General features: G+C 52.4%; 1 protein-coding gene across 2 annotated transcripts in view; it reads left to right on the top strand.

Annotated features, from left to right (window-relative positions):
* Positions 1-12,855, top strand: part of IFT172 (intraflagellar transport 172) — a 38,220-nt gene that overhangs the window by 16,556 nt on the left and 8,809 nt on the right. For both annotated transcript variants that reach the window (XM_058800869.1, XM_058800868.1), the window contains exons 18-38: positions 339-446; positions 956-1,040; positions 1,345-1,437; positions 1,752-1,829; positions 2,201-2,449; positions 4,117-4,195; positions 4,582-4,702; positions 5,038-5,182; positions 5,255-5,344; positions 5,741-5,838; positions 6,066-6,201; positions 7,548-7,664; positions 8,576-8,718; positions 9,161-9,254; positions 9,472-9,536; positions 9,661-9,841; positions 10,338-10,447; positions 10,865-10,994; positions 11,552-11,650; positions 12,004-12,113; positions 12,605-12,668. In XM_058800869.1, coding sequence (XP_058656852.1) covers positions 339-446; positions 956-1,040; positions 1,345-1,437; positions 1,752-1,829; positions 2,201-2,449; positions 4,117-4,195; positions 4,582-4,702; positions 5,038-5,182; positions 5,255-5,344; positions 5,741-5,838; positions 6,066-6,201; positions 7,548-7,664; positions 8,576-8,718; positions 9,161-9,254; positions 9,472-9,536; positions 9,661-9,841; positions 10,338-10,447; positions 10,865-10,994; positions 11,552-11,650; positions 12,004-12,113; positions 12,605-12,668 — 2,395 coding nt within the window. The remainder of the gene's footprint in view (positions 1-338; positions 447-955; positions 1,041-1,344; positions 1,438-1,751; positions 1,830-2,200; positions 2,450-4,116; positions 4,196-4,581; positions 4,703-5,037; positions 5,183-5,254; positions 5,345-5,740; positions 5,839-6,065; positions 6,202-7,547; positions 7,665-8,575; positions 8,719-9,160; positions 9,255-9,471; positions 9,537-9,660; positions 9,842-10,337; positions 10,448-10,864; positions 10,995-11,551; positions 11,651-12,003; positions 12,114-12,604; positions 12,669-12,855) is intronic.

Here is a 12,855-nt window from a genome sequence, read left to right as displayed (position 1 = left end):
CACTCTTAGAGGGCTTTTAAAAGCAACCAGGGAAGAAAACTTCACCTGTTCATAGCACTGTTGTGTCTTCAGAGACTTTCTCAGTGGGGACTTGTATCAGACAGAACACCTTAGATTTGTCTCACACTGCTGCAGCCTTCTGCTGATAATCTGCCTCTAGGTACCTTAGCCCAGGTAGGAATAACCTGGATGTCTGAATTTCCCCCTGCTCTGTCAGGTTCTGTGTTACACTCTGCAGAGCTGGGCACCCTACTCTGGTTAGGAAGCTCCTGTCTCAGTCTGGGATTTTCTTCAGAGAGCTCTTCTGTCACTGAAAGTCTGCAAATCTCTGTCTCAAGGGCTGCTGCATTTTTGGAGACGCTGGAGATGTCCACAGAGACTGAAGCCATGTGGAAGACCCTCAGCAGACTGGCTTTGGAAGCGAGACAGCTGCACATTGCAGAGAGGTACATCACACCTTCATGGCTTCAACGTGCTCTTTGCTGAACTGCAGAAACCAGGGTCCAGCTGAAGATGTGACTCTGTGTATGGTCTGGAGTATTCCCTGCATTGGAGACTTAGCTGTTCTCTGTGCCAGGCCATGGCTTTGCCTTTTCACCCCAGCTGGTAGTGCCAGGAACTGGGAACACCTCTGTAGCATAAATGTTTGTTGATGTTGGCCCAAAGCTGTGTGTAGCAAGGACTCACAGAGCTGATAGACATCAACAAGCTTGAGGCACTGCTGAAGCCTGGGGAGGTGAAACATGAGCCTTGGTCATGCTCCTGGATTCCCCCATGGAGCAGGGCCAGAAGGCACATCTGAGCATAAGTCTTGGCAAAATTCTTCTCTTGAGCCAGGGCCGCCCCACCTCTCCCACTGCTGAGCTGAGTCTGCTGCCTGGTTTCTATTTTCTTATCTTGGACCAAAAGTGGGCAACAAAGCCTGGATATTGACTAACTGCTTTGCATTTTCCAGGTGCTTTGCAGCTCTGGGAAACATGGCAAAGGCTCGATTTCTGCATGAAACCAATGTCATTGCTGACCAGGCAGCTCAGGAGCATGTAAGTGAAACGTTTCCTGCTCCTCAGAGCAGCAGTTTCCCTGTAAACACTCACATGCACAAGATCTTGTGTGTCCTTGCTCACCAGTGTCATGCTGCAGACCAGTATCTGTTCATGTAGAAAGTGCTAACATTGTCTTCTGTCCAAGGCTGGCCATTTTATACTGTCCTGGCTTGTCACTGCTGGGATTCTCAATGTCTTTGTTTCTGTAGTGAGCCAGCCTCCAGCTGCAGTGCCCTCTAGAGTGTTCCATTCCAGAGCTGTTCTTTCCCTCAGCACACTGAGCTTGCTGTGTTGTCTGCAGGGTGGGGATGGCACAGACCATTACCTGGTGCGGGCCCGCCTGGCCATGCTGGACAAGAACTACAAGCTGGCAGAGATGATCTTTCTGGAGCAAGTGAGTAAAGGATCAAGGGATGGAAGAGGTTCTGTTTAATGCTGGGTGGGGAGGTGTGTGCCCTCTGCTGGAAGAGGAGAGGAAGACGTTGCTTGTTCCTAGCAGAAGAATTTTCCCCATGAAGTAGAAAAGGTATTCCTTGTTCTGAGGTGTGCAATTACCCTGAGGTGTAGGAAGAGTGTGAGGGAGGATGTATATCCAAATAATGGAGACAGTACACTTTTCCAAGTGTTTTCTGCACATCTCACCCTGCCTGCTGTGAGAGCTCCTTGGCAGTGTGTCTGCTGGGGTTAACACTTTGCTTTCCAATGCAGAACGCCCCAGAGGAGGCCATGGACATGTACCAGGAGCTGCACATGTGGGATGAATGCATTGTGGTGGCCAAGGCCAAGGTACAGAGTGCTGCTGCACTGGCTGTAGGCTGGTCTTGCTTGGTAAATCTTCTGGTTGGGAGCTATTCAGGGATTCAGGGTCTGTGTTCTTTTCACCTGCCCTACCTTGCTTCTGCTCAGAAGGGCTCCAAGTAGAAGGGAAGGTTGCACTGGTGTAAGTACAGACCTAGCTGAAGCTACTGAAATTGGTTTAGGAGTATCTGTGCTTCAGAAAAGAATGGATAGTGCCCACTGGTACACAGGGCTGGCATTGTAGTTTCTGATAACTGGGCAACAAGAGGCGTGGTGCTGTGAGCAGCTGCTCAGAGCCTGCAGGATGAGCTGGACAATATCTCATCCTCCCCAGGACTCCCAGTTCTGTTTCTCCACAGGGACACCCAATGCTGGAGAAGCTGCGTCGGGGCTACTACCAGTGGCTGCTGGACACCCAGCAGGAGGAGAAGGCTGGGGAGGTGCAGGAGGGCCAGGGTGACTACCTGGCAGCCATCAGCTTGTACCTGCGGGCAGGGCTGCCAGCCAAAGCAGCACGGCTGGCCATGAGCAGGGACGAGCTGCTCACCAACGGGGACATCATCGACAGGATCTCCTCAGCCCTGATCAGAGGGGAGCTCTATGAGCAGGTGAGTGCCCTTCCCTCTGGGCTTCCAGCTTAGGGGCATCATTACCCCATCCTGTCACCTGTGAGACTGTATGAGCAGGTGAGTGCCTTCCCTCTGGGCTTCCAGCTTAGGGGCATCATTACCACATCCTGTCACCTGTGAGAGAACAGGTGAGTGCCCTTCCCACTGGGCTTCCAGCTAAGGTGCATCACGACCTTCCCCATCCTGTCACCTGTGACGCACAGGGCCACTGAGCTGGAAAGTAGCAGAGGTAATTCTGGGTCAATGAGGTTGCAGTTAACATTTATGAGGAAATCCTCACTGTACCCATTGTATGTGGGTGAGGTCTAGAATTACTCAATAATCAGGAAAAAGATCACATCTGATTGGTAACGTGTCCAGAATATAGAGTGTCAGTAATAGTTAAGGAGACCTTAGGAAGATTTGGAACAGAACAGAATTGTGAATCAAATGGAAAACTTGATATCAGTGTGGAAATGTCAGTGCTTCCTCATATCAGAATAAAATATGGTGTAAGGATGGTCTAAATGGAAGAGTTAAGGAAGGAAAACAAAGAGTTGAAGACTGTCTGTAAAGCCATGAATATCATAAAGAAGGGATGTGATTATTCTCTGTGTCTAATGACACCAAAAATGGATAACTTATTGTGAGGTGGCAGTTTTAAAACCAAAGGGTGTTTTTTTCCATAGCACATCATGTTAATGCAGGAAAGCAGTGCTGAGTCTGCTCAGCATTCTGGCCAACAGAGGCTTCTGGCAGGGGCTTAAGAAAAAAGCACCTGCTAGAGGCACTGATTTAAAATAAGCATAAAAAATAAAGAACAGGGCAAGCAAATACAGAGTGGCACTTCCTCTAGTGTGTTTTCACTGAACTGAACTAGGGGTTCAGCAGTTTGAAGCCTGTAATGTACCTGAACAGCTCTACTTCTGTGTTTGAGAGCTCTTGATAGACTTTACTTTTATGAGCTTGTCAAATTATTGCTTGAACCACATGTAGATTTTAAGTTACAATTTTGGCTATGAGTTACCCAGTTCAGTTAGATGTTATGTGAAAAAAAAACACTGCTTTTTGTTAGCTTGTTTTATGTTTCCTTTATAAATTATGTTTCTTTAGTCTCAATTTATCTTCAGCATTTTCTGGCCATTTCAACACAAGACAACTTTGTACTTTCTCAAACCTGTCATCTTTTCTTAAGCTTTCAGTTGAAAGACTAACTGGAGCTCCCAGCTGCTGGATGTTGTTACCAAAAGTATAAATAGTCCAAGAATTTTTAGACAAATCATGGAGGTAGAGTCTGTCCAAAGGCATTAAATACAATGATGTGAGAGCATCACAACAGTCAGGCAGCTTCTGCTGTGCAGGTTGTCAGAGATGGACAGAGAGGGGAAAGGCTGGTATATGCTTGCTCTGTTTTTACAGTTCTTTGGATGTGTGGTGTTGGCACTGTTCAAATGCTGAAGGGGATGAGCCTTTGGTCTTGCAGGATGGCTGTGCTGGGGTCAGGAGCAGGAAGGACAGTGGTCTGGGCTGTCTTTCCTGGTAGTTCATCAATCCCCGTGCACTTGGTTAGCTGGGAGGGCAGAGCTGGTGCAGGAGGGCATGGAGCTGGTGGGGTGTGATTATGTGGGGTTGGTGGCTCTGGAAACTGGTTCTTGTCTCTGTCCTAGGCTGGAGACCTGTTGGAGAAGGTTGGCAACACACGAAAGGCTCTGGAGTGCTATGGCAAGGGCAGTGCCTTCCTGAAAGGTACTGTGCTCAATGTGTTCCTCCACTCATCTCCAGCAGGAGCCTGGCTACTCTGGCCTGGTGGCAGCTTGAAATATTGCCCTGGAGCCTGGAGATGCCTGGGTGCTCTGCAGCTCCCACCTATCCTGTCATTCAGTGTATTTTCACATAGCTGTACTTGCACATGCAGTGCCAGGAGAGTGTCTTGTTCCCAAGCCCGTGGCCATGCTGACTGCAGCAGCAGGGCTTTGACCCAGCTCTCCACAGGGTCTGGGCTGCTGGGGAGCCCATGGGAGCTGGAGTGGCTCAGGCAGCAGCATTGCCCTCCTCCTGTGCCAGCTCCAAGCCATGTTTGCCCCACAGCTCCCTGCTGGCCTCAGCATTACAGCTGCTGTGTCCCCTTGCAGCCGTGGAGCTGGCTCGCCTGGCGTTTCCTGCAGAGGTGGTGAAGCTGGAGGAGGCCTGGGGAGACCATCTGGTGCAGCAGAAACAGCTGGATGCTGCTATCAACCACTACATCGAGGCCAGGTGGGAGCAGGGCAAGGCTGGGTAAGCTGCAGGGTGCTGCCAGGGCAGGGAGTTGGTACCTGCAGGGGCTTTGCCTGAGTGAGCCCCACTACACTGCTTAGCAATGCCCCACTTGCTTGTGTGCAGCAGCCATTGATGGCTCCCACATCTCTCACAAGGTCTCACAGTGCTGATTGCTCTTCCCTGCTGTCCCAGTCCTTTCATCCCCCTCAGCACTGCCAGTTCCTCAGCTGCTTTATGCTGAATCAGGCAGCAGAGCACTCTAGTCTCCCTGGCACGGTGCAGCTGGAGGAGATGCTGCTGCCTGGCTCTAAAGGCTGATGGTTTGGTGCCAGGTGCTCAATTAAGGCCCTCGAGGCAGCTTTGGGAGCCCGGCAGTGGAAGAAGGCCATCTACATTTTGGACTTGCAGGACAGACAGACAGCAGCCAAATATTACCTGAAGATTGCCCAGCATTATGCAGCTTTGCAGGAGTATCAGGTGAGGCACAGACACAGTCACCTCTGCTCTGTGTGTCCCTGGGCTGTACTGAGTGTGGTGCTTTCCTGGCAGGTTGCAGAGGAGCTGTACATCAAGGGAGGCCAGACCAAGGATGCCATCGACATGTACACGCAGGCTGGGCTCTGGGAGCAGGCTCACAAGGTGAGGCAGCAGCCAGAGCTTCTGTGCACCTCACCCCGCTTGGTGAGATCTTCCATCAGCAGGTGGTTGTGCCTTGTGCACCAGTACCTGATCAGCCAGGACTCTTCCCAAATGCGTGTGCAGGGACGTCCAGTAGCCAGACAAAATCCAGTGTTCCCATCCTGACCCGTCCTGGCCTTGTCCCTCTCACGGCCCTGTGTGGGTGCACCCCTGGCACAAATGGCCTTCTCCAAGAGCTGGTCCTGTGTGCTTGGCGACAGTGACAAATGACTGCCTGTTCTTTGCAGAGCATACAGCACAGATATCTGTCAGATGGGAAGGAAATATGTTTTCCCTTCTCCTGTCACATGTCAGGAAATTGCTGTGCATTTCTCCCCTGTGCATTCCTTTTGGCAGCTGGCACTCAAATGCATGAGCCAGGAGGAGGTGACAGTGCTGTACATAACCCAGGCCCAGGAGATGGAGAGACAGGGCAAGTACAAAGAAGCAGAGAGGTGAGTTTCCCCCAGTACTGCTGTCAGCCCAAGAGCCCTGGAAAATCAGCTGCAGTGAGGAGAAGCCCTGTGCTGGGTTAGAGGGAGAATTTGGGACTGGGGTTTGGAATGGTCAGAGGAGCTTTCTCCACACACGGGGAGCTGAAGCTGATATTTCAGGATGTGGAAAGGTTTCAGGGACTAGTCTTGTCCTTGACTGAGCTGTGTGGATGTGCTCGTGTTGCCAGGCTGTACATCACTGTGAATGAACCCGATCTGGCCATCACCATGTACAAGAAGTGCAAGATGTATGATGAGATGGTTTGCCTGGTGGCCAAGTACCACAAGGACTTACTTGGAGATACTCACCTGCACCTGGGCAAGGTGAGTGCATCTCATGGCAGGGGATCAGCTCAACCAAGCAGGGGCAAGATTGTTGTTATGGACGAGGTTTTCAGATTGCTTAAAAAATCAGTGGCAAGGGTATGAGCAAACGTCAGGTTTAATATTAAGTATCAAAGCAGAACAAGTTTGTTGTTGAGATTCACTCTACTACTTAGAGGACAGCTAAGGCACAACAAGGAAAAACTAGCAACAACAAAACCAAACAAAGTGCAGGCAATCAAAGAAGAAATTAACTAAGAACTGTCTGTGGGGATGGGTGGGTGTGACAAAAGACAGTGTGGGCAAAGATAAAAAAGAGCACAGCCTAAAAGCCTAACAGCACTCAAACATAAGAGTACTTTAATTTAAATTACACCTTAAGACAAACAATTTTAACATAGGAAAACATTTAACTTACATCTAATTAAACTTATGGCTTAACTGTAACAATCTAACAGAGGAATAACACTTAACAGCATTTAGCCTAACTTATAACTTTGAAGTTATACTTAGCAAGTCAGCAGAAGAGTAACACTTGGCAACACTTAGCTTATAACTTATGTTTAACAACTTTGCAAAAGAACAACACTTAGCAGCATTCAAATAAGTTTGTAACTATAATTTAACCTTACTTACAGGCTAACTTACTTAGATATCCAAGATACTGAAACATTTAAGAAATCCACATTTCCCACAGATTTGCCATAGCATACGTGCATCTTTATGCACCCAGACAGAAACAGTCAGTGCCTTCAAGGTACCTGTGAAGAATTCCCCCCAGAAGTCAGTGAAATCCTCACTTTGGAGGCCTTTGCATCTCCCAGTGGGTGAAGGATCAGGCCCCAGGGAGTGACCTATTGGCCCAGCACACATTGTGTTTGGCAATCCTCCAACAGCAAACCTGAGGGTTTGCTGGCTCTGACAGGTGCCCCCCAGAGGGAGGTTGCTGTGGTGCCCACTGTGGTGCCAGGACAGCTCCAAAGGGTCTCATTTTGGACTGCTGTTTATAGGATCACCAAGGGCTTCAGTCATAGCAGTGCTTCAGCCTGGCCAGAGTTTGGGTTGGCATTTTCTTTGAAAGTGTGAGAGCAGGAATGTTGTGCTATTCAGGCAAGAGGAATATTTTCCAAGGCTGGTCATAAGGGAAACAGAAGCTCATTAAACAGCAGCAGTTCCTTGGAGCAAGGCAGTGTTTCTGATAAGCTCAGGAAGAGCTGAGCCCAGGTGGTGCTGTCAAGGCCAAGGGCTAACAAGCATTTCTCAGCTCCCACTGCAGCCTGTGAAGGAGAAGGGGGGAATGCACAGGTGTCCACACGAGTGTCACTGCCTCATTGCTCTGCCTGCAGGAGCTGGAGGCAGAGGGGCGCCTGCAGGAGGCTGAGTATCATTACCTGGAAGCCAAAGACTGGAAGACCACGGTGAACATGTACAGAATGAATGACATGTGGGAAGAGGCATACAGGGTAATAATCACTCACAGGGGTCAGCTTCTGGCTGTGGGATCCTGGTGGAAGCTGCTTTGTCTGTGTTCTCTGCAAGATCAGAACACTTGGTGTGCCCTGCCCAGCCTCAGAACTGTCCCAGCCCTGGAGCCCTATGTGCCTCCCAGCCAGCAGGGTTTGAGCCTTTCTGCTGGGCTCCTTCCTCGAGGCTCTGCCCTGATCACTCATCCTGTGGTACCTCAGGGGTGTTGCTGTGGCCACAGCGCCCAGCACTGCTCTGCTCAGTGCGCCCATGGAGTGCTGGGCTCCTCCTGCAGTCCCAGCAGGGATGTGGCTCTGCTGAGCAATGCTGGGCTCCCTTTGCTGTCCCAGCAGGGATGTGGCTCTGCTGAGCAATGCTGGGCTCCCTTTGCTGTCCCAGCAGGGATGTGGCTCTGCTGAGCAATGCTGGGCTCCCTTTGCTGTCCCAGCAGGGATGTGGCTCTGCTGAGCAATGCTGGGCTCCCTTTGCTGTCCCAGCAGGGATGTGGCTCTGCTGAGCAATGCTGGGCTCCCTTTGCTGTCCCAGCAGGGATGTGGCTCTGCTGAGCAATGCTGGGCTCCCTCCTTGTGTCCCAGCAGGGATGTGGCTCTGCTGAGCAATGCTGGGCTCCCTCCTTGTGTCCCAGCAGGGATGTGGCTCTGCTGAGGAATCTGGGCTCCCTCCTTGTGTCCCAGCAGGGATGTGGCTCTGCTGAGGCTGCTCTGCTGCACCCTGTGTGCCTTTGCCTCACTGTCCCCTCACCAGGGCAGTGGTGCTTGCAGAAGCATTTGTTGGGAGGGAACAGATGGTCTTGGGGCTCCCTCCTGCTGGCAGGCAGCACGTTAGAGGGGCTCAGTCTGCTGAAGGTGGAACATACTCTGGGTTTTTCCATTTCCTTTCCTTTGGACAGGTGGCCAAGGCATACGGGGGTGCAAACTCCCACAAGCATGTGGCCTATCTGTGGGCAAAGAGCCTGGGTGGAGAGGCAGCTGTGAAACTCCTCAGCAAATTTGGACTTCTGGAGATGGCCATTGACCATGCAACAGACAGCGGGTATGCAGGTGCCCAGCACCTCCCTCCCCTCTGCCAGCAGAGAAAAACGTGTGGGCCAAGATAACCTGTGCACATGGCACTGCAGGTCCAGAAAATGACATGTCTTCCATCCCACCGTGCTTTACACAGCCTTCCACACCCTTGGCACATCCCACTTCTCTTCTTTGTGTCAGTCTCTCAAATGCCACGTCTGAGCTGGCAGGCAAATGCAGTTTGTCCTCTGCAGGGGAAGGCTTGTGAGAGCCTCTGAGCATGAGAGGGTTGCTCCTCATGTCACCATGAGTAACTGTCTGCCACAAGAGCTCTGGCCCTGCTCTGCAGCTGGCCAGGTGTCTGCCTGCATGGCCACTCATTGCTGCTCTTCCCGAGGCTCCCACATCTCTTGGCTCCTGCCTTGGGCTCTAACAGCATGTGGGAAGGAGCCAAATTTCCTTCATTGCAGGGTCTTTGAATTTGCTTTTGAGCTGGCCCGCCTCTCCATGAAGCAGAAGATGCCAGACATCCACCTGAAGTATGCCATGTTCCTAGAAGATGAGGTAATTTTCCCCCTGGAACAGGTGCAAGCCCTCCAGTCCCTCAGGTAACTGAGCAGTTGTCCCTGGGCTGCTGCAGCAGTCCCTGCATTCCCAGAGGGCTCCAGTGCCAAGCTCCACACACCTGTGTTCCATAAACGCTGCCTTGGATGAGTAGAGGAGGTCGTGTGGTGATGCCAGAGCAGGAAGGTGTGCAAACAAATCCCTTCTTCTCCTCTAGGGCAAGTTTGAAGAGGCTGAAGGAGAGTTCATTAAAGCTGGGAAGCCCAAGGAAGCTGTGCTGATGTGTGTGTCCTCCCCATCCTGCTGTGTGTGCTCTCTCCATGCAGTGCTAGCCCGGTTGCCTCTCCAGCACTGGGCTGCTGCTTGTTATCCCTGTTGTTCCACCTGGTCTCCCTCTCATCCCCAGGTTTGTGCACAACCAGAACTGGGATGCTGCCCAACGTGTGGCTGAGGCTCATGACCCAGACAGCGTGGCTGACGTGCTGGTTGGGCAGGCACAGTTTGCCTTTGAGCAGAGAGAGTTCCAGAAGGCAGAGGCCTTCCTCCTGCGAGCACAGAGACCTGAGCTGGCCATCAAGTACTATAAGGTGAGTGCAGCCTGTAGCGGCATCGTTGCCTTCCTCACTGGACAAGAACCCAATTTAGATGAAGGAGTGAAATTCACCTCCCAGCTCCCCCTGTCAGCTGAGTAGCCAAAGAGGTTTAAACCATTTACTCAGGCTTTCTGGAGGAACTGAATTCTGGCCTGAGGACTGAGCCAGTGGATTTCATGTCATAGCTTTGCTCTCTCACCGTTCTGGAGGATGGGTGGTCCTTGGGGTAGCACAAGTGGGTGCATTTGGAGGCTGAAGTGCCCATTCCAGTGAGGTGGCTGAAATGGATGAGCATGTTCCCCTGAGGTGGTTAGGGCAGGTGGACAGACACAGGTGCCATTCTCGGGGAGGGAAGAATTGGGTGGTGCTACTGTGGTTATTTCTTCTAGTCAGTTCTCTGGCAAGATGAGGATGAGGGGATGGGTGTGTTGTGTGATAGCAGGAGCGTGGGGGATCCTGGTGAGAGTTTCTCCCCTCTGTGCCTGTGCAGGAGGCTGGCATGTGGAGCGAGGCCCTGCGGATCTGCAAGGAATACCTGCCCGGGCGGCTGGCAGAGCTGCAGGAGGAGTGTGGCAGGGAGGCTGGCAAGAAAGGCTCCAGGTAAGGAGAGCTGTGGTCAGGCTGCAGGAAATAGCCTGGAAGCTCTTCCCCATGGCCATTTTGCTGATGCCTTACAGAGACAGCCCGATGGGACCCCTGAGATCCACTTGTTTCCTTTTTGAGGACTCCGGACTTCTTACTGCATAGGTTTCCTATCATCCTTCCTTATTTCTCTGGGAGTCTTATTTCTGCCATCCAAGATTTTCCAGATGGCATTTTGTCCCACTTACAAATCTCCATGGTCTCCTGTACTGCCATTGCATCTCCCCAGGGTCCTTGGTCAGTTCTTTCCTCAGCCCTGCGCATGTTCTCTGTCTGAGCTCCCTGCTTGCCTGCCGTGTGCACCCCTGCCCACCCCTGTCTGCAGGATCTCTGGCAGCATGTCCATGCTGCTCACAGCCTGCCTTCCTCCTGCAGTGGGCCTGAGGGGCTGCTGGAGCAGGCCCGCGAGTGGGAGCAGGCTGGGGAGCACGCCAGGGCCGTGGACTGCTACCTGAAGGTGCGGGACCCCAGCAACAGTGTCCTGGTGGAGAAGTGCTTGCTGAAGGTACTGTCAGGGGCTGGGGTTCCCTTCACTGCCCTTCTGCCTGGGAGCTCTTCCACATCCTGAGTGCCCTCAGGGATGTGTGTCACTGCAGGGCTCAGGAGAGCCTGCAGGGCAGAGAGCCTTTACAGCTGTTCTCTTGAGCCATGACAGGCTGTGTTTATCCTGCTTGGTGCTACCTTCCTTGCTCTGGCACCTGTGCCTGTGCCAGGCCCTGTGCCCGTCTGTGTGCCCACAGCTCCCTGCACTGCAGAGCTGCTGCACTCTGTGATTCAGCCCTTCCTGTGCTCCCTGCCACCAGCCTTTGTGCTGTGCTCTAGCTCATGCTTCTCACCACACCCATGTCCTTGTACCACCTTCAGCTAAGTTATGTCCTTGTCTGATCTTCTCCCGTGGGTGAAAGTGGCTGGGCCTTGCTCCTCTGACTTGCCATTGCTCCCCTTCCTCTATCACTCAAGTGCTTCCAACTGTCAGTCTTGTAGTGGGACTGAGCACTTCCAGCTTCATCCCACCCTCCCACCATTTCCATCAGTTGAGCTGTTGACAGTTTCTCCTCACAGGCTGCTGAGTTGGCTGTGAAGTTCTTGGATCAGTCACAGAGCATGGAGGTGACACGGACCGTGGCTCCTCAGCTGGTGGCCATGAAGAAATACAGCTTGGTGAGCAGTGGCTGCTGCCCCAGGGCTGCTCAAGGAGCAGTGACATGGGAAGGGAGAGCTCTGTCCCAGGGCAGGAGGTCAGGTCACATCCTGGGGTGATGGGTGGATGGGTGGCCTTCTCCTGAGGTAGGCTGTGCAGAATCTTCAAGGAGGATGAAAGAGGGGAATGAATCAAGTCCTGGAAGAGTGTGAGAGAGCCAGGCCTTGGGAGAAGGCAGGAAGTAGAGGAGAGGCTTATCTTTTGGGGAGAGATTTTCTGTGGTGTCTGTGTGCTGGTCCAGCACCAGCTTCAGCCTGGGACACAGGGAACCCGTGGGGTTTTGCCTCCCATGGGAGTGTCTCTGGCCCTGCAGGCAGCTGAGCTCTACCTGAACTTGGACCTCGTCCGAGAAGCCATTGATGCCTTAATTGAGGGGGAGGAGTGGAGCAAAGCCAAGCACACAGCCAAGGACTTTGACCCCAGGTATGCCCTGAGCTTTGCAAACTACACCCTTCCTGTTCCCCCTGCCAGCCCCAGCTGCTCCCCTGTCCTGTCCTGCACTGTCCTGTACTGTCCTGTCCTGGATTCTCCCCACAGTGGCTTTCTTTCCCATGTTCAACAGGGTCCTTTCTCCACCCTTCCCAAGCCATTTCACATTCTGGCACTTTCCTATTGCCACACATCCCTCAGAAAGTGTTTTCCTCTTTAGTTTCACCCCCATCCCTACCTCCCTTTCCCTTGCCATGACTCTGTGCATGCACTTCCTTCTGGAAGCCCTGTGATCCCTTGTTCTCCTCACATATTCTGCTGTGAAGAGCTGCTTGGACCCTTTCCTTCCCCGTCCATCTGTGCTCCAGCAGTCTGCTAGCCTGCTAGAACCAGCTGCAAGTGTGCTGGTTCCAAAGCTGAACCCAGCCCCTGCACTGCTGCAAGCCATGAGTCTTGCTGCCTTTTGGGGTTCTTTGTGCCCGCAGGTCGGAGGAGTACGTGGACCAGCGTTACAAGGAGTATTTAAAGAAACAAGGAAAGGTGGATTCGGTATGTGGGATGCCTGCAGGCTGGGCAGGGGTGTCAGGGCCTGTGCAGATCCTTTTGCCTGACTGTGGGCACGAGTGAGGAGTCTGTGTGTGCCTGTGAGCCATGGCTGCTGCATGCCAGAGCACAGAAGCACAGAAGGGTTTGCTGGGAAAGGACCTTACAGCTCACCTCAAGCTCATCTCAGTGC

The sequence above is a fragment of the Ammospiza caudacuta genome, chromosome 3 (assembly GCF_027887145.1).
Source record: "Ammospiza caudacuta isolate bAmmCau1 chromosome 3, bAmmCau1.pri, whole genome shotgun sequence".
NCBI classification, from domain to species: domain Eukaryota; kingdom Metazoa; phylum Chordata; class Aves; order Passeriformes; family Passerellidae; genus Ammospiza; species Ammospiza caudacuta.
Note: the sequence above shows the minus strand (reverse complement) of the source record. Positions and strands in the feature narration are given on the sequence as shown.